Consider the following 20,160-nt stretch of genomic DNA (forward strand, 5'->3'; position numbering starts at 1 on the left):
TGAAAAACATTAAACAACTATATATATATATATATATATATATAATGGACGAACCGTAATTATCCTCAAATCTTTACCATGTTTTAATTTGAATATGCACTGAAAGTGTGGACTATTAAACAATAACTTACTCTAGGAGTTTCTTTACATGCTCTCTTTCATGCACGCTGTTCTGGAGATCTATTTTCAGAGTCTTCCCCTCCTCCTCCAGGCCTGTAAAAACAAAAAAAATCCTTGATTGTACCCTGTAAAACATCAATAACATGACACAATGTGCCCTTAAGAGGCTTAACAGTGTTGATCAGGTGACTTAGGAATGCTTCAGGAAACTCGTGTAACACAGAAATGTTCACGATAATAAATCCAACTTGGCTCGACATCTACAGTTGGCAAAAGTTACAAACAGATTTTTGTCTCACTGTCTTTTGTCACTTGCTATAAATGTTCATCTGGTTTTCTTTCCTCATTCATCCGCTTCCTCCCCTGCCAATAAATGTAATTCTCTTTTTCCTCTCTGTCTCTGTCTCTCTCTCCCACTGCTTTGTATTTCTCATGAAGCACTGAAGCATAATCCGGAGCCTATCGTTTGCCAGAAGCCATAATTGAGGGTGAACTCTACACCCAAACACAGGCTAGTGAAAGCATTCTCATTCATCATCTCAGCTCGCTGACATCCGATGCAGCTTTCAGGAGTCGGACCCGCTCCCATTATCCTGACAGAGGACAAACGGCCAAGGGTTTGAAACAGGAGACATTTTAAAAGACAAGAGGGAGGAAGGATGACAGGAAAGCGTAGGAGTCAGACTAGCCACAGATTTACAGTTGTGCTACTGGAGTCACTGACACGCAGGACATCCAAGTCACAAAATATGGCCAGACAAGCCAATCTTCCACGTGTTTTGTTTGATGACAGCATTGGTATTTAAAGTGGCCAAGCTACACTTAAAATGTATGTCATTTAATAAGATAACAAAACCAAGAGGCGTCAGCAAACAAATGATGTTAGAGCTTTTCTCAGAATGAATGCCACGTTCGCAATTACTTTTATCCATCTGGTCTCAAGGTGATTTTCAGTGGCTGTATGAAGAATGACGTGGACAAAAACCTTCCATGAGTCATGGAAACCTGGAAAGAGCTTAAAAATCATGGACATTTCCATTGTGATTAATATATGGTTTTGTACATATTTCACCAGCAATTGTTCATTATAGCTTATGTGGAGTTAAACTTGCTTGTAGGTTTATTGATGTTAGATTTGGGAGAGAATTGTTCTTTTGAGGGAGTTCATTATCAATAAATCTATCAAAATTGTTCACAAAACGGCCTGAATGATTATGAAATCGATCTGAATTAAAATAACTTTAAACAAGATCCTTATCCATATGACCGGAAAGGTCAAAAATCATGGAAATGAACTGGTCAAAAAAGGTGGGAATATGAAACTTGCTTGCGAGTCATAGTGACTTTTCTTTGAGGTGGTTAATTTTCAATAAATTGGTCAAACTGGTTCACAAAATGGCCTGAATGATCATTGAATCAATTAGAATTAAAATAATTTTTTAAAAATCCTGATCAAAATGACTGGAAAGTTTGTTGGTAATATGTATTTAAGGTGGTAATATTTATATTTATTATATCACGACAAGTTTTGCTTAAAATTTTTGCTTGCTCATGCTATCTTTCTTTAAAATAAATGCCATTAAAGTAAATCATATTTGTAATAAAATTAATACATTTATATTAAACTCATTTTTAACCACACTTGAAATGAATTGCACTGAATTGATTACAGGCAGAATAAACCCAATACGAACTCAAGTGCATCACAGATTGTGAAAAAAAAAAAAAAAATCTAACAATAATTACATGGTTTGTCAAATATACTATATAGTATTTAAGTCAAATACATTACATATGAAACAAATCTTTGTCTCAAATCTACTATTTATTTTATAGTATACTATGATTTTCTTATTGCAACTGCATGCAGAGTTGTGGTTATACTGTATGACTGGCAAAGGTTATTAATAATTCAAGGATAAACGGCTCTTTTCAGGTGCCTAGATGAACAGAAAACAAATTAGACAAGACACACAAGAGATAAGAACCAATTTGCATGAAGAATTATTAACATTTGCAAAGGTGTCAATGTAACAAACAGTCACACGTGCAACCGCAGTCAGGAGTCCTGCAGTGTTTGAATGGATGAAGTCGATGAGATGCTGCCCTTCACTGCCAGCGACCAGAGCGAGTCGTTCTGACCTCTCCTCCTACTCTCCTAATGATTAGCATCATAAACCACAGGACAGAAATACCCCAGAGAGGCTGCGAGACTTCAGAGATCCAGGGAGGAATTATTAGTAAGACGCAGACGCTGGTCTAATTTTGAAGCACATCTCCCGAGGAAAAGCACCACAGCATTGTCTTTAGCGAATGAAGAGACAATAATTAGGTTGTTGCGTCATCCCTGTGAAAACAGCAGCTGCAGAAGGAGAGATAGAGAAAAGGGTGTGTAAAACCACAGTAAATTACGGGAAACGTGTTTGTATCTAAAGGAACTGAGGGCCAGGCCATAAACACCTGAAACCACAGTCAGAGGAAGCGGTCATTCTGTTCTCAAACTGTTTGTGATCTGCTAAATCACAACAGGATATATTCCAGAACTGCATAAAGGCTGGGGGTGGGGGGCGTCGATTCACTACACGCTCGATCCAGAGGGCTTTTATTCAGAGGAAAAATGGGCTGTTTTGTTCTGTGTTTGTTGGTGAATTGGCTGTCTGGCTGGCTCGGAGGCGCTGGGACCGGTTAAGGTGACGTCGTGCTTTCTCTGGTGAAAGTGCTCTCTACTGTGTTGCCCGTGTCAGCGTGACATTTTCTCGATGGGGTAAAAGAGAGCCGAGGAGCGGGGAAGCATACAGATAATTGCTCTCTGGTCACCGTAACATGACCGGGCGAGATCAAGGTATACTTATATACACTCTTTGTTTTGCTCCCTTTTTTTTACCTTTCTTTTGCCTCACATGGGAAGGAAAAATCGATCTGCTCCAATAATGATTCTAGGGTAATAAGTACTTCTCAGAAGACCCTTTTTTATGCTCTTCCATAGTTCAGGAGACTTAATGGAGTCCTTAGCCGCATTTCATTTAGGTATTCATTTTTTCTCAGAGGTTTTCTTAAAATTCTTATATTGAATGCCAAATGTGTCTCTTTTCCTATGAGTATAGAGCTTGAAAATGAACGTGAATGGCACAGCTCAGATAGGGTAATTTGGCCTGGAATATAGCGTACCATTTAAAAGTTTGGGGTCAGTATGACTGATTAGGAAAATAAATGAATGCTTTTATTTAGCTAGGACACATTAAATGATTCAAAAGTGACAGTCAAGACATTTATAATGTTACCAAGATGGTAACACTTTCCATGAAGCCTGCATCATAAGGGTATTCTAACTCATGCATAATGCCTTATAAACAACTTTATAATGTGTTGTATCATCTATACCAAAACTTTAGAGAAAGAGAGATTATTACAGTCTTTTTCTCTGGAGAAAAATCTTTAACTTTACACAAAAGCCTCCATTTTTCTCATTGCTGTCTTGGAGAAACAACTGAATAATGTGTTAATCATTTATGATGTTTCTTTCTTTAAGCTTTAAGCTGTGTTTGCCGCTCATGGAGGTTAGGAGCCGTTGGCAAACATTTCAAAAGTGTTAACTGCACCACTGAGAGTTTCAGAGGCTCCATAAAGACACATGCAGGGGGGTAAACACCTGTCTAACACAAACACACACCCAACACCACTCAAACACACACACAAGAACTGAAAAAGCTAGTGAAACACACCATAAGCATGTCTGGATACTGAAATGGTGTGAGACTGCAACCCCAAAACACCTGTCCAACACACACACCAGATGTACATGGATTTCCATGGATGGCAAACAGACAAACATGGAGGAAAACACAGAGAATGAAAGTGAAACCTGCCGAGCATTTTAAATGTATTATTATAATTGCAATTCTGTTTGGTCCCACTAATGGCGCTAAAATGACACGCTTCACCTTTAAACTGTGGGTTTACACACCCCGTATGAGAGACTGGGCTTGTTGGTTTTGGTTCTGCAGTAGTTTGTGGGACTGGACCTGGTTCTCCAACTGCAGCATCTGTTCTCTGGCTGTGTTCAGGTGTAACCTCAAGCCTGGCACCTCCTCCTGCAGACTCTTCAGCTCCGCCTGCAGCCCATCCACTTCCCGACTCAGACGGGCACACTCTGAAAATACATGCATTTGTGAAAGTGGTCAGACTTGTCAGGTCAGATGTGAACTAACTTTTTCAATTGTTTGTCATCATTTGTAGTGGAAGTGCTGTGTCCTGCAAGTATTCCTGAGATTAATTCAAATGCAAAACATAATGATAAAAACAAGATGCCTGAGCGTAGACTAATTTGACCTGCTGGAAACACAATGAGTTCAGTGAGGTGCAGGGTAATCCGGTCAGCATGGTTCCCACCCTCTAAAGCAGACTGTAGAATGACACCGTAGACAGACCGTTTCAATGGATGCTGGTGGTTTCAGAATATTTGGGGCAGGGCTGAAGTACATACACACCATGGGACAAAAAGTATGGACACATAGGCCACACTTAAAATAAAAATCTTAAAATCTACATTTCTATCAAATTTATATAAAAAGGTGCCTTGAATTGATCAAAAATGAAATTAAAGAAATGTCTAATGTTACAAAAGATTATGTATTTCCAAAGACATCTATTTCCAATTAATGGTGTTCTTTTAAACTTTCATCAAAGAATCCCCCAAAAAAAGAAAATGTCTCTGTTTCCACAGAAAAATGAAGCACCACAACTGTTTTCAGCATTGATAAATGTTCCTTGAGCACTAAATCATCATAGAGGGATTTCTGAAGGATCATGTGACACTGAAGACTGGAGTAATGATGCTGAAAATTCAGCTTTGATCAACATTTCAATGTTTAAATTTTACTGTAATTTTGAGTGTAATTTAAAAATGTTCTAATACTTTTTGGGGCCCCTGTATCTCAGATAACAGATAACATATCCATTCATCTAAAGTAAGATAAGTGACAATGAAATAAATAAAATGTATAACTTTAGAAAATCTCATAAGTGCTTGTGCATGGCATAACAAAAGACAACTACAAAAGAATTTCTCTGATGGGTGAGAAAATACCAGAGAACTTTTAACAACAACAGCGGGCGCAGTAATTCATGTCAGCAACCCAGACCAGTGAAGAGCTGCATGCACATAAACATCAGAACGGAGAGAGAGAGAGAGAAAGGCCGAGCCTCTGTCTGCTGATTGATGCACTTCGGGTCATGGGGTGTTACCATCAACTCAGTTGAATTTAGTTCCAAACCTGCTGTCTCATGAACACACACACACATTCAAACCCTACCTGTCTCTCTCAGCTGACTAAGCACCTGAACAGCAGCTGCTAGTGCTGACCCAGCGTGGGTTAGGGTTCAATGAACGCTTTGGATGACACTCTTTAGCATACTAGTGCATTATGTGTGTGTGTGTGTGTGCGTGCGTGCGTGTGTGTGTGTGTGTGTGTGTGCATATAGGGGGTGCAATCTAAAGCCCTGCCCTGTGTAAATGTCTGAACTTGCTTTTGGTTTCCCAGGCTGTGTGAATTGTAGGGGCAAGTCCGTACCAAAGACTACTGAATAAAACCTATATCGACTTTAAAAATTAAAGTATTTTATTTACTATTGTAACTTTAAGAAAGTGTTACTTGAGTTGCTATCAAGCAACAAACCGTAACCAAATACTGTATACTGAGATTGAGACCAAATGTAAAAGTCTCAGATCTGGTCATTGATCAAGCACTAATCTGAAGATTCAATGTCAGTGGTGTAGTATATGAGGGGTGTAGCGTGAGCACAAGTTCAGTCTTGTTGAAGTCATTGGCTGTGGCAGACGGCGTGTGCACCTCAGAGGCGCTGAGAGGCGTTTATATCAGGTGCTTGGTTGCACTATTCTCGACAGACAACAGGCAGCAGTGTGGAGAAATATCAGCTGAACCTGCAAGAAACGGCAGTGAAAACAATTCGTTTGCTGCACTTTACTTTAAAGTAAAGTATCTACCCAAACAATTTATTCAACTTTTTACTAATCTGTTAAAGGGACGAAAGTTCTGTCGTCATTTACTCGCCCTCATGTCGTTCCAAACCTGTATGCATTTCTTCTGTGGAACATAGAAGAAGACATTTTGAGAAATGTCTGGGTTTTTTTTAGTAATTCTGTAATCTGTTTACCATAACTGATGACATAACTTTCATTTTTGGGTGAACTATCCCTTTAGTTGTTCACTAGTAATTGCAAAAGGTGGACAAACTAACAAAAACACGCAACATCCAGAATAAAGACAGGCCCTGTCTCAAATGGCTGATCAATGCCCTGTCCCAAATGTCCAGGTTTCAGAAAGATGCTCACATTTGCCAAGCCTGAAGAGCTCCGCTGAAGACTTCTACCCAGCAGTCAAAGCAGCATTACATCACAAAGGTGTGGACTCGCGAGGGCTTAGGGTAGCGTACGAACATAAAGACAAGCTCAACTGTTTTTGGACTCAAACGTGCTGCAAAACATGAGAATGAACCTCATTGGTTCTTGCTGAAGCTCAAAAGGGCTGCGCAACACGAGAATGAACCTCATTGGTTCTCGCTCATCAAGTGAACGAGCTTCTGTTTACCACAACTGATGTTTGAGTTGATGAATGTTTATATGTGAATAAAAGCCTAAAAAAAGCCTATGTTCAGCATATAAAACAATTGAGTCTCTTCAAAAAATTTGGACTAAACTGCTCAATTCATATAGATTAGATATTATACTATTCATATAGATATTATAGCGCAAAGTGACGATCTCACTGATCATTACATGGTAACTTGCATACTACGCACTGCTGAAATTTGTCAAATCATGTTGCGCCACGTTATAGACCAGGCAGAACAATCCTTCCAACCACTATAGATAGATTCTCAAATAGCTTACCTGATCTATCTCAGCTGCTCAGAGAACCCAAACAAACAGATGAACTAGAGGAAATGACCAGCAGTTTGAGCACCATTTTCTCTAGTACATTAGATAATGTTGCGCCAATTAGATTAAAAAAGGTTAGAGAGAAAACTAAAGCACCATGGTACAATAGTACTACACATGTTATCAAGAGAGAAACTCGTAACTTAGAGCGTAAATGGAAACAAACTAATTTAGAGGTCTTTAGAATCGCGTGGAAAGACAGTATGTCACGTTATAAAAAAGCTCTAAAAGCAGCCAGGGCTGAGCATCTCCGCAAACTAATAGAAAATAACCAAAATAATCCAAGGTTTTTATTTAACACCGTGGCTAGACTAACAAATAAACAGACATCACCAGAGCAAATTATTCCGTTACAGTATAGTTGTAATGATTTTATGAATTACTTCAATGAGAAAATAGAAAACATCCGAAACACAATTGTAAATGTACAATCGTCTATGGTGTCTTGTGATTCAGCCTCAATTATCGCCCCTCCAGAACAACTACACCGCTTTACAACTATAGGACAGGAAGAGCTAAATAAACTTATCATTGCATCTAAACCAACAACATGTTTATTAGATCCAATACCCACTAAACTACTGAAAGAAGTGTTACCTGTAGTGGAAGAGCCTATTCTCAATATTATTAACTCGTCTTTATTTTTAGGTCATGTTCCAAAAATATTCAAGCTGGCAGTAATACAACCTCTCATTAAGAAACCGCAATTAGATCCAAATAACCTAGCAAATTACAGACCCATTTCAAATCTTCCATTTATGTCTAAAATACTAGAAAAAACTGTGTCCGCTCAATTGTGCTCTTTCTTGCAAGAAAATGAGATATATGAAACATTTGACCAAGGCTGTATCTCAATACTAGTTCTAAGATAAATTGTATCTTCATTTTAATCAATGCTTCATTAACAAATTTGCCTGGATTAATAAATAAGAAGCAAATATAGTGGACAATATAATCAGGACACGGAGGCGCCGGCGCGTGCACACTTTATATGAAGTGTGCATTTCTCTCTCTAGGCGCGTTCACTATTGCGAAGATGGCGAGTCTGCATCGTCAACTTTATCAATTTATCAACAATTCAAATGTTTCATGCATAATCATTACTTTCGCCGGTTCTTTGTGGCAAGCTTTATTTCAGGTGTTGCGTGATATCTCTGCGCCCAAGTAGCAGCGCTTCGCCTGTGTAGAGTCTCCACGACAGCGATAGATTGAAACGCGCGCCCGAGTGAAGATTGCGCAACTCGCGCAGCGCGTCGTCCATGCAACTGATAGGAGTGGACACGAGCACTCAGCTTGATTTCAAAAACAACTGATTTTAGCGCTAGATCTCTTATTTAATAGCGAACTAAATGAATGATCTGATAGTTAACTGGAGATGTTTTATTTATTTGTATTAGGTACATCCGTGCCTCAATGCCAAAAAAGTGAATGTGTGTGAAACCATGGTAAAAAAAAACAATTGGTATTGATTGACGCCAATCGGACGTTCGTGTTTTTTTCCGTCTATTTGAAAGTTAGGCTAATAATAACATGTTGCATTCTATACGGCCTGATTATGTCATTTTTTAAGTTACATAGCCTGCCTCCAGTTTTCCTCAACTTGACTAATTAAGAGGCGATATTTGACCGGCATATCGTCAAAATGTCCGTTAAACGAAACCTCTGCCGGTCACTTTGACCGGCACCATTTTTTTCTAGCGGAAACTCTGGTCTCAAGACCGTGGAAAGCAGACAGACAGGTAATAGCGCATAAGTGTTGCGCCCACACCCATATCGGTTTGGCCATTACCCACTCTCTCTCTCACACACACACTAACAAACTGTCTTTTTGAGCAGAGCAGAACCTACATGCACACAAACAGCCAAATATAACATCCTAGCAGTGCTTTCTGTTGAACCGACACAAGCAGACAGCGTAACGTACGCACATTTACAAAAATGCAAGTGTTTTGCGTACATGCTGAAAGACAGGTATAGAGGGAGGCAGGAAAAGCAAAGCCTAAACACTCCTTAGGCTACTGTAAACAAAATACCTGTCTCTTGGTTCAAAGGATTCTAGCCTTTTGTACTCATTCACCTCTCAATGACACACACACGCAGGCACTTGCAGGAATTTGGCGGCTTTATGGAACGTGCAACAGCCAGAAGGAAGGCGGTCCCAAACGTTGGTGGGGAGGGGAGACACATCCCATGGGGTGAGCGAGAGGTTAATTCACCCTAAGGCACCTCAATCGTCTGCTAACCAAAACTATGTTGAGCGACACACAAATATGCATGTGTTAGTATCAGTGCATGAAGCGATTTGCATGCCAATGTATTAACCGAACAAACGCCTTCAAACATGCAAACAATCTCTTAGCATAATTACATGCACAAACATGCCTGTCAAAAAAAACAGACAAATACTGACACTTTTGCCCTCACTATTGGAGCATAAGGCAAATTGCAGCTGAACCCAAGTGTAGTTTATTTACTTTAATCCAAAAGTGAGTGAAACAAAGACTTGACTTGACATGGTTAATAACATGAAAACAACTCACCAACAGAGATTACACGGACAATACTAGACCTGAGACAATGAACAAGAAACACCTGAACACAATAAAACAATGAACCAATAAGACAAGAGACTAAGGAAGCACATGACATGATCACATGACTGGAAGGGACTCACATGACAAAACCAGGAACCTAGACTGAGCCAAATTAGCAAAATAAAGGACATGAAACATAAAAGTGAAAACAAAACCCCAAACCAACTGTAACTATACACTATTCTCTCTCTTAATGTGGTCACATTAGCAACATGTCGGTGAAATTTCACAGGCAAAAAAGGTCCAATATCCACTTTCCGTTCACTAGTAATTGTCAAACCAACAAAAACATCCTACAACAAGAATCATGACTGTTTATCAAAATTGTGACTCATGCTCTAAAAGTAAAAAAAGGTAAAAATATATACATACACACAGTAGTCAACATTTGAAGTGGATCAAAACATTTCATCAAGTTATACATGAATTTTGAACAATACCCGTTCTTGTCTCAGGACAACTTTGACTTTGATGAACTTTTTTGATCCAGTTCAAATGTTGACTACTGTATATTATACTATTCAGCTTTTTTGGGGCTCCAGTTTGAGTGTAAAGTGGACTTTACAATATTTTAACTTTTAAAATATTATTTTCACAGCATATAATATGGGCCTATATCCTCATCCTATGAGAAGACGCCCTGCTTAATTATTCACGACAGCACAGGCGCTTCAAACTGTGAGATTGCTTACATTTCATTAATGGGTTAAAAATGGAGTGTTTTTGCTTTTGCTTTGTAAGAGTTTCTGCGTCGCATAAGTTCTCTTCAATAGATCCTGAGTCTTCGACACAAACACGATTCATCCACACTGTGAGTGTAACCAATCTTTACGGCCATTTAACTGATCAAACGCCTTATAAAAATGCCACAAAATAAGCCTCAAAAGTTATTACAGATGCAACATACATGTTCATACATATTATCGATGCAGAGTACGTAAACGGCTGTGCATTTTTTGTGCATTAAATTACAGCGTCACAGGATATGTTTGTGTTTGATTTGAGTAATTTACAAAACAGACCCTTTAATTATGTTTCCACGCAAAATATATATAAATAATGTATTAGGTTTACACTGTAAGTGACATGAAAAAAACAGAAAATTAAATTGTTAATCACAATAATTACCACAAAATTGTATGATCATGACAGGCCAAATTGCATCTTTACTCTTTCACACACATATACCATATTTGCATGAATGTCACTAACTAACTAACTAACTAACTAACTAACTAACCCTAATCCCGTACCCAATCTGGAACCCATTGCACTGGAGAAAAAGCAGATCCGCACAACGCCTAGTCTTGACAACATGCTAGTCTTGAATCAAGGAACACCAAGTATTTTTCAGAACAAAATCTCTGGTTAGAATTACACTAAACAAAACTAGATTCCTCACATTTGAATCAACAAAGCTGCAGTGAAGCATCATGCATCCAAACAGGCAACACATTCCTATGTGTGGCACGTGGCAGTAAATTTCCATGCACATCTACAATAAAAACTGATTATTTATGAATATGGGGTGTGGTGTGTATTGATTGCTATGAATTAAATTAATTATTTAAAATGTACTTGCAGCAAAACCGCAAAGAACTCCGCCACTCAGAATGATTTAAATGTCTAATTAAAACACATTAATATAAAATTTGCTTTGATACTACATTAACAAAAACATCTGCCAAGAAGTGCTCTGTCAGACTGGTTACATTACTGACACAATGCTCAAACTGGAGCGCTGAATCCAGTGTCAAAACAAGCCATTCTGAAGGATATCCTTCATAAAATGAACAATAATACTGTTTTGATTTTTCACTGTGGCTTTTTTGTTCCCTCTTTCTCGTGCACTGAATAAAAATGATCAGAGTGGCTGTGCCATGCAGTTTCACAGTTTGAAGAAAACAATTCCTTTTTGCATTCAGAAAACAGTTCCTACATATTTTTCATTTCAAAATTCCATACTTTTCCAGACTCAAATTTTCATCTGTAGATTTTCCAGACATTATTTAACATAAATGGTTCATACAGCATTATTTTAGCATTATATTTGCTATATATTATAGTCACCTGTAATATATATCAAAGTAATACAAATTTCCAAACCGTAGAATCTGTAGATTTTTGGTAAAGCCAAACAGTTTTGTGCAATTAAAAGTGTGCCTTGAATTCATTCAGTCGTGTTTGACAATCATTAAACGATCACTGAACGTTTGCCGTGAAAACATTCTGAATGTATGACAATTTTTTTTTTTTTGAAATTTATTTATTTATTTTTTGGAAAACTGAATAGGGGCAATAGTCTAATATTTTTCCATACTTTGTTTTCTTTTTTCTATACTTTTCCAAACTGCATATAGGAACCCTGGCAGAAGTAAGAATATACATTATACATTAGTATAGACAAGAGTCTTGTATGCTTTATCAAGCTATATTCAAATATATAAAGTTTATATTATAAATCAAACATGGAACACAAAAAATTAAATTTTATTATTATTATAAATTTCCCATTATGTGGCAGTGGCATACCACCTGGGGGCAGTCCGTTTGCCACCGCAGTTTGAGCATCAGACATCAGAACACATAACCTCAAGCCTAACCCTTCTCACACATTTACTTATCTTTACATGTGAAGAAATTCATTAAGCTCCTTTAATTAAGCTGTTTTCTTCGAGAGGATGTTTTACTGCTCACCAAGGCTGTTTATTTGATCAAAAATACAGTAAATATTGTGAAATATTATTACAATTTGCAGTTCCCCTTCGAGGGAACTCGAACTGCGTCATCGTATGACACTTTGGGAACGCCCTTAGCGTAACGCATCTGAAGCATGAATGAAATCTGTCCAATCCTGATTGGTACTGCGTCATGACATAGTACAGTGTTTCTCAAACTTTTTCTGTCATTCCCCACTTTGAAGGTAGGGAAGGGTTCGTGCCCCACCTGACCTCATGCAATCGCCCCAACAAAATGTTAATAAACTAGGCTTTAAGTTAAAATGTATTTTTTTAACATGACATTTTTTTAACATGAACATGACAGTAGATAAAAATAATAATGCAATTGTGCTTGTATTTTGCCTCTGATAACATCAAATTCAGAAACGGAGAAAATAAAAGTGTGGACTAGTTGTGCTTTGCTTTACTATTTTGTCACTTCGCAAACTGCATGCAAAAAGAACAGACAAAATTGAAAAAGAATAATAATAATCTAAAGGGTTAATATAATAATAAATAATAAAAAGGGTTTTTCCTGGCTCAAAACGAGGCGGAGGTGGTAAAATCCTAATGTACGTATTTTAGGTATTTTTATAATAATAATTGTATTTTGTATTTTTCGAAGACTATCATATAAGCTACTGTGTTTCCCACAGTATTTTGTGTGTGGTGTCGACCTCTGCACCCCTAGGGGGGTCCGGGGGCATGCTCCCCCGGAGGAAAGGTTTGTACGTTTTAAAGATAAATTCATAAATCTGGTGCACTTTGAAAGTTCAACATTAAGTGATTAACTAATTTAGTGTCTGCAATGAGCCTGTTTTGTAGTAGGCCACACATATTGTCTGAGCCCGAAACGGAGAGCGCTCACCGCTTGACATCACAACTATTCAGTGTTTTCAACCACATAATATTTATTTTAGGTTTCAGACATTTAAATTCACATAAGTACTAAAAAAGCAATACATTTAGAGTTTGTCAAATACACACTTATGTCTATGGAAGCGGCAATAATAATTATTTCCATTATAATTAGACGACACGTATTATTCATATCAAATACACATCGTGTAAGTAACTTTCAAGTTTACTCTATGCTTCTCTCAGTTCACCGGCCACTTACTTTCATGTATTTCGGGAGAAGTGGATAAATTGACATTTGTTAAATCCAACAGATCCGATTCTCTAAAATCCGGCATAAACTAACGCCCATCGCGTATAGCTCAACTAAGGTGTTTAAACAACAAAACGCATCCACTTGCTCATATTTGACAATCGGAATATCAGATATTTCCTGCTATAGCCAACAAATTTGTGAAATAAAAGCAGATAATCAGTCATTCAGCGCTTGTGGCTGCGGTGTGACTGCAATGACGCGTCACCATGGAAACCATAAAGGGATACGATCTAAATAACGGGCGCCTCGAAAAACTTTTAAACTTACGTGTGAAAAGGTTAAGTAAAGCTTACATTTAAATGTGTCGTTGTTTTGTTTTGAGTTTATGCTCAATAAATAAAGGAATTAATAGAGATGGGCACAAAAATTACCACATTTTCTCCCGTTTGTCGCGCCCCACTTGTCATGTTTCCATTCCCCACCAGTGGGGCGCGCCCCACACTTTGAGAAACGCTGACGTAGTAGATGACGGCATAACCGGAAGATACAAAGGTACGCTGGCATATACAAACACTAGCTTTTTTGCTCTTCAGCAAGCGCTCTGTGTCAAACTGTCTGTCTTATTTGGTGTTGTTTGTCCCATAAGAATTGCAATACAGAATCTATAGTGGCTCTGGCTCGGATCTCGTGTTTGCCGAGGCAGCGCATTGATTACGGGTCTACTCTGCAAAAGCGATTCTGTGAATGGGATCTCGCGTTGTCGAGGCAGCGCGCAGATTAAAGGTATGCATTGCAATACAGAATCTATAGTGGCTCGGATCTCGCGTTTGCCGAGGCAGCGCGTTGATTACGGGTCTACTATGCAATAAAGATTCTGTGACTTGATCTCGCGTTGTCGAGGCAGCGCGTAGATTAAAGGTCGTACATTGCAATACAGAATCTAGTGGCTCGGATCTCGCGTTTGCCGAGGCAGCGCGTAGATTACGGGTCTACTTTGCATTAAAGATTCTGTGTGTGTGCGAGGCATGAACAGTCAGCTCCTGAGGGTGCTGGCTGTGTTCATTGAGAAATATCTCGACGCGCACAGCCGTGCGTTTTCGGGTGTTTCAGCCTCGCGCCCGTTGATTTTCTTCTCGAGAGATGAAAACCAAATATATTGTGAACGACTCGAATCTCGCGTTTGCCGAGGCAGCGTGTAGAGTACGGGTCTGCAATGAAGGGTACACACGCGATCTGTGAAATAATACTGTTTGGGTGCGAGGCATTCACAGTCAGCTCCTGAGGGTGCTGGCAGCTGTTCATTGAGAAATATCTCGACGCGTATATCTGTGCGCTGTCGGCTGTTTCAGCCTCGCACCTATTGACTTTCTTCTTGAGGGATGAAAGCCAAATATATTGTAATGACTCGAATCTCGCGTTTGCCGAGGCAGCGTGTAAGAGATCATATAACACAAAACAGTATTCTCTGGTAATTATGGCTGCATTTAATTTTAAGAAATTAAAATGATGAAATATTATCCGACTTTAAGGGAGTTAGATATTTTAATTCAGCCTACCACTCAGACCGTGTTTCACATGCAGTGTTCCTTCTGCACATCAAAAATCGTTTTTCGATTTTTCCCTGCCGGTCCTCCGCTTCAGGGTCGAAAACGAGACAAAAATAGCAGGGCTATCCCCCCCCGTGGAGGGACGAGCGAGAATCGCTCCTCCACGGAGCCCTCAGGAAATCGATCCTTGTATCCAGCGTCAAGTGCGCTTCGGGACACATCGGTTTTCAGCGAATGCACTCTGCAGTGTCCGCCCCAAGGGCTTGCGGCCAGGCAGTGCTCGTGTTCGCCCATCGGGAATGGTTTTTGATTATTCCCTGCCGGTCCTCCGCTTCAGGGTGTCGAGAACGAAACCGAAAGAGCCTCCCTTCAGGGAAGCCCTCAGGAAGTCGATGTCTGTATCCCGCCGTTAAGTGCGCTTCGGGACACATCGGTTTCCAGCGAACGCACGCTGCTCTGTCTGCCCCACAGCCTTGCGGCCAGGCAGCAATCGAGTCCGCCCATCGAGAATCGTTTTCGGTCGAACCCTGCCGGAGATCCGCTTCAGGGGGTCGAGAACGAATCCCGATTGATACCCGAAGCCAGGCTCGAGAGGCTGGTTCCCTTAGTAGATTATTTCGGCGCATGGTCATGCCTTCCGAATATATCTGCGTGGGCCCTGCGTACTGTAGAGCTGGGTTACAGGCTGCAGTTCAGCTCCCCTCCCCCGAAGTTCAACGGGGTGGTCTGGACTGTGGTTGGCCCAGAGCAGGTTCGGGTTATGGAACAGGAAGTTCAATCCCTGTTGGTCAAGGAGGCCATAGAACGTGTTCCTCTGCCAGACAGGGAGTCCGGGTTCTACAGCCGGTACTTATTAGTTCCCAAGAAGGATGGGGGGTTGCGTCCAATAATAGATCTCAGGCACTTGAATCGGTCTCTGAGGAAATTCAGGTTCAAAATGCTCACAATTCCAGCCATCGTGAGTCAGATCCAGTTTGAGGACTGGTTCGTCACGATAGATCTGAAGGACGCATACTTCCATATTTCCATCCTTCCATGTCACAGGAAGTTCCTGAGGTTCGCTTTCGGGGGCGAAGCGTACCAATATCGGGTTCTTCCGTTCGGCCTAGCTCTCTCCCCTCGCACTTTTACAAAAAGCATGGATGCAGCTCTAGCACCCCTGAGGCTCGAGGGCGTCAGGGTGCTCAACTACATCGACGACTGGCTGATACTGGCCCAGTCGCGAGAGCTGGCGATTCGGCATCGAGATGTCGTCCTCGCCCACATCCAGAGCCTGGGGTTGAGACTCAACACAAAAAAGAGTGTGTTGATGCCCTCCCAGAGGACTACGTTCCTGGGAGTTGTATGGGACTCCACGACGATGCGGGCACAAATGTCTCCCGCACGCATGGAGTCCATACGGGCGATGGTCTCCAGAGCGAAGCTAGGCCACAACCTCACTGTGAAGCAGTTTCAGAGACTGCTGGGGCTCATGGCAGCAGCGTCCAGTGTTATACCTTTTGGCCTGCTCCACATGAGACCCCTACAGTGGTGGTTGAGAGCCAAGGGATTTTCCCCGAGGGGAAATACGTTCCGTATGATCAGGGTAACGCGCAGATGCCTTCGTTCCCTCGTCATATGGAGGAAACCTTGGTTCCTGTCCCAGGGACCGGTGCTGGGAGCATCATGTTGCCAGAAAGCCGTTTCAACAGATGCCTCCCTCACTGGTTGGGGCGCGGTCATGGACGGCCGCTTTGCGAGAGGTCTGTGGGAGACCCGGCATTCTTCCTGGCACATCAATTGCCTGGAAATGCTGGCGGTCTACAAAGCTCTGAGGAGTTTTTTCCCGGACCTCCGCGGCCACCATGTCCTGATACGCTCGGACAACATGTCCGTAGTTGCGTATCTGAATCACCAGGGGGGTCTGAGGTCGCGCCCTCTATGCAGACTGGCACACCAGATCCTTCTGTGGTCCCAGGGGAAACTGTCGTCTCTCAGAGCGATGTATGTCCCTGGGGATCAAAATCAGGGAGCAGACATCCTGTCAAGGCAGGGGCTGAGGCCCGGGGAGTGGCGACTCCACCCCGAGCTGGTGGAGGCCATGTGCGTGAGATTCGGCCCAGTGGCAGTGGATCTTTTCGCGTCTCGAGAGACGTCCCACTGTCCACTGTGGTTCTCTCTCAGGTATCCAGCTCCGTTGGGGCTGGACGCTATGACACAGACGTGGCCGAGGCTGCGTCTGTACGCATTTCCCCCGATCGCTCTGCTCCCGGGAGTCTTGGAGCGGGTCCGCCGGGAAGGGATCAGCCTACTTTTAGTAGCACCCCGCTGGCCGACCCGGATATGGTTCTCGGACATTGTAGCACTGCTAGACGGCCTCCCGTGGCAGGTCCCTCTGAGGGGGGATCTGCTGTCTCAGGCAGGGGGCACATTATTTCACCCCCGGCCAGAGCTGTGGAACCTCTGGGTCTGGCCCCTGAGGGGGCTCGGTACCTACAGGCTGGCCTGTCAGCAGGTGTTGTCGAGACCCTACTTAGCTCCAGGGCTCCTTCCACTAGGAGACTGTACAGCCTAAAGTGGAATGTGTTTTCCACTTGGTGTAGAGAGCGTGACGTGGACCCAGTTAACTGCCCAGTGGCTTCAGTGCTGGAGTTCCTCCAAGATCGTTTCTCCGCCGGTCTTTCCCCATCCACTCTTAAGGTGTATGTGGCTGCCATTGCGGCTTTCCACTCACCTATAGGTGCTGGGCCTTTGGGAAGACACCATATGGTTGTAGGTTTCCTCCGTGGGGCTCGGAGAATTAGGCCTGCGGCTCGCTCCAGAGTCCCAACTTGGGACCTGGCGGTGGTTCTTGAAGGTTGGCTGAGGCCCCGTTTGAACCACTGGAGTCGGCTGAGGCAAAGAACCTGACCTTCAAGGTGGCCTTTCTCCTTGCCATCACTTCTCTGAGGAGAGTGGGGGATCTCCAGGCCTTGGCTATATCGCCAACTTGCCTGGAGTTTGCCCCTGGCGGAGTTAAGGCCATCTTACATCCTAGACCGGGCTATGTGCCCAAGGTGCCGTCTAGTGCGGCACGGTCAGTGCTTCTTCAGGCCTTCCATCCTCCACCTCATGGGACGGCAGAAGAGGGGAGACTTCACCTGCTCTGCCCAGTCAGAGCCCTAAGGGTTTACTTGGAGAAGTCTTCTCAGTGGAGGAAGTCAGACCAGTTGTTGGTGTGCTTTGGTTCACCTAAGAAAGGGCTGCCTGCATCTAAACAGACAATCAGTAATTGGATTGTCCAGGCTATAGCCACGGCTTATCAGGTGCGCAATTTGCCTTCACCTATGGCCGTGAGGGCACATTCCACCAGGAGCATGGCCTCCTCGGTGGCCCTCCTTTCTGGCGTCTCGCTTCAGGAGATCTGCGAGGCGGCCGGGTGGGCCACCCCGCACACCTTCATACGTTTCTACAGTCTGCAACTCCCCGTGACGCCTGGCGCCAGAGTGCTCGCGTCCTAAGTGTGCCTGGTCTTCCAGCTTCACACTAGGGCGGGTGTGATTACGGTGTGGCATAATGGGTATTTCGTTCCCAAATTGTCATACGATGACGCAGTTCGAGTTCCCTCGAAGGGGAACATCTCGGGTTACGACTGTAACCCTTGTTCCCCGAGAAGGGAACGAGACACTGCGTCTCGTCGCCACACCTATCACGTTTAGAGCGCTAGCTTCATCGCAAAAGAGCTAGTGTTTGTATATGCCAGCAGGCCAGCTGACAGTCTTGCCTGGGCCCGGGACAAGATAATCTTAGATGGGCCCCCCCCCCCCCACCACGATTTTTTTTTTTTTTTATAAAACACCATATACTTTTACCCAAAATGAATAATAAAAACACGTTTAAATGGGTACATTTTCTATAAATGTCTTCATTTTCTTTTCTGACATAGCCTACTGCAGTTCTTGTTAAAACACACTAGACATGCATAATCTGTGCATTTTGGGCACTTTTTGTGTGAAATCATATTTATTTTTTGTCCATCAAAAGTGTGCTTTCACTTTTAAGCATGAGCAGCACAGCAAAAATAGACTCGGATCTGACCCATTATCTGTTCACCGATGATGACAGTGATGCATTTCAGCCGGCTTTTTATTTCTCATCTCCATAAATAGTAGTAAAGCTAATCCAAGGGCTAGAAATCAATGAATTCTTTGCTAATACTTCCTCGTCATCATGGAGAGCGCAGTTCGCACCGCTTTCTCCTTTCCACAAGCGTTTGCTCTCCCGTGGCGTCTGTCGTTGCTATGCAACAATGAACTTAGGCGCGCCTGTAAAAACGAGCGCGCCGCGTCGCTATTATGAGCTAATATCCAAAATATTTCCATATGTGGCTGTTTCCTCCTTTCTTATCAACAAGTGGATTTACAGCATACAGCCACCACAGCAGCAGCACCGCCGGTCGCCATGTCTCAGCGCTTTTATGAAGAGGACGCAACTGCACGCGCTTTGGGCATGCACGCGCATCCCGGGTTTGAGAAAACCTGGTACCGTGGCGTGACGTTTAAAAAGAAATTTGTACCGACTTGGTACCGAAGTGCCGGGTCTTTGACAACACTCATAAACGTTGGCTGCGCTGTTTCTTACCTTCCTCAACGTTGACTTTACTAACGTTAGTTCCAGCTTCACCGTCACCACCTTTTTAAAAATATTTGTTTAGGGCATCTCGAAGGCCTCTATTTTCTTCTTCTCTTTTCTTTTCTGAGCACCGGACTTGTGCTGACATTTTGAGCGTAACGTTAGCCTACTGAACTTCAAATCAAATGACAACATCATATTTCGATCAGTGGCCAATCCATTTTTGTTTGGGGGGGGGGGGGGGGGGGGGGTTCTTGACCACTATTTCAAGGACAATTAGGAAGAAAACGAATAAAAAGCTTTTATGTAACTCAAATATTAGATATTTTTTCAACAAATATGCCTATTTTATTAATTTTTTTAACAATTATTCCATAATTTAATGAGGGCCCAGTTCTGGGCCCCCCTCCCTACCCTGGGCCCGGGACAACAGACCCGTTTGTCCCCCCCTGTCGGCGGGCCTGTATGCCAGCGTACCTTTGTATCTTCCGGTTATGCCGTCATCTACTACGTCATG

General features: G+C 42.3%; 1 protein-coding gene across 1 annotated transcript in view; it reads right to left on the minus strand.

Moving 5' to 3' along the window:
* Positions 1 to 20,160, minus strand: part of lekr1 (leucine, glutamate and lysine rich 1) — a 121,345-nt gene that overhangs the window by 60,149 nt on the left and 41,036 nt on the right. The window contains exons 6-7 of the mRNA XM_056270234.1: positions 4,085 to 4,270; positions 132 to 213 (exon numbers count right to left, since the gene is read on the minus strand). Of these exons, the coding sequence (XP_056126209.1) occupies positions 132 to 213; positions 4,085 to 4,270 (268 nt within the window). The remainder of the gene's footprint in view (positions 1 to 131; positions 214 to 4,084; positions 4,271 to 20,160) is intronic.

This window comes from Rhinichthys klamathensis, unplaced genomic scaffold (genome assembly GCF_029890125.1).
Source record: "Rhinichthys klamathensis goyatoka isolate OS25496 unplaced genomic scaffold, OSU_Roscu_1.1 h1tg000299l_1, whole genome shotgun sequence".
Lineage (NCBI taxonomy): Eukaryota > Metazoa > Chordata > Actinopteri > Cypriniformes > Leuciscidae > Rhinichthys > Rhinichthys klamathensis.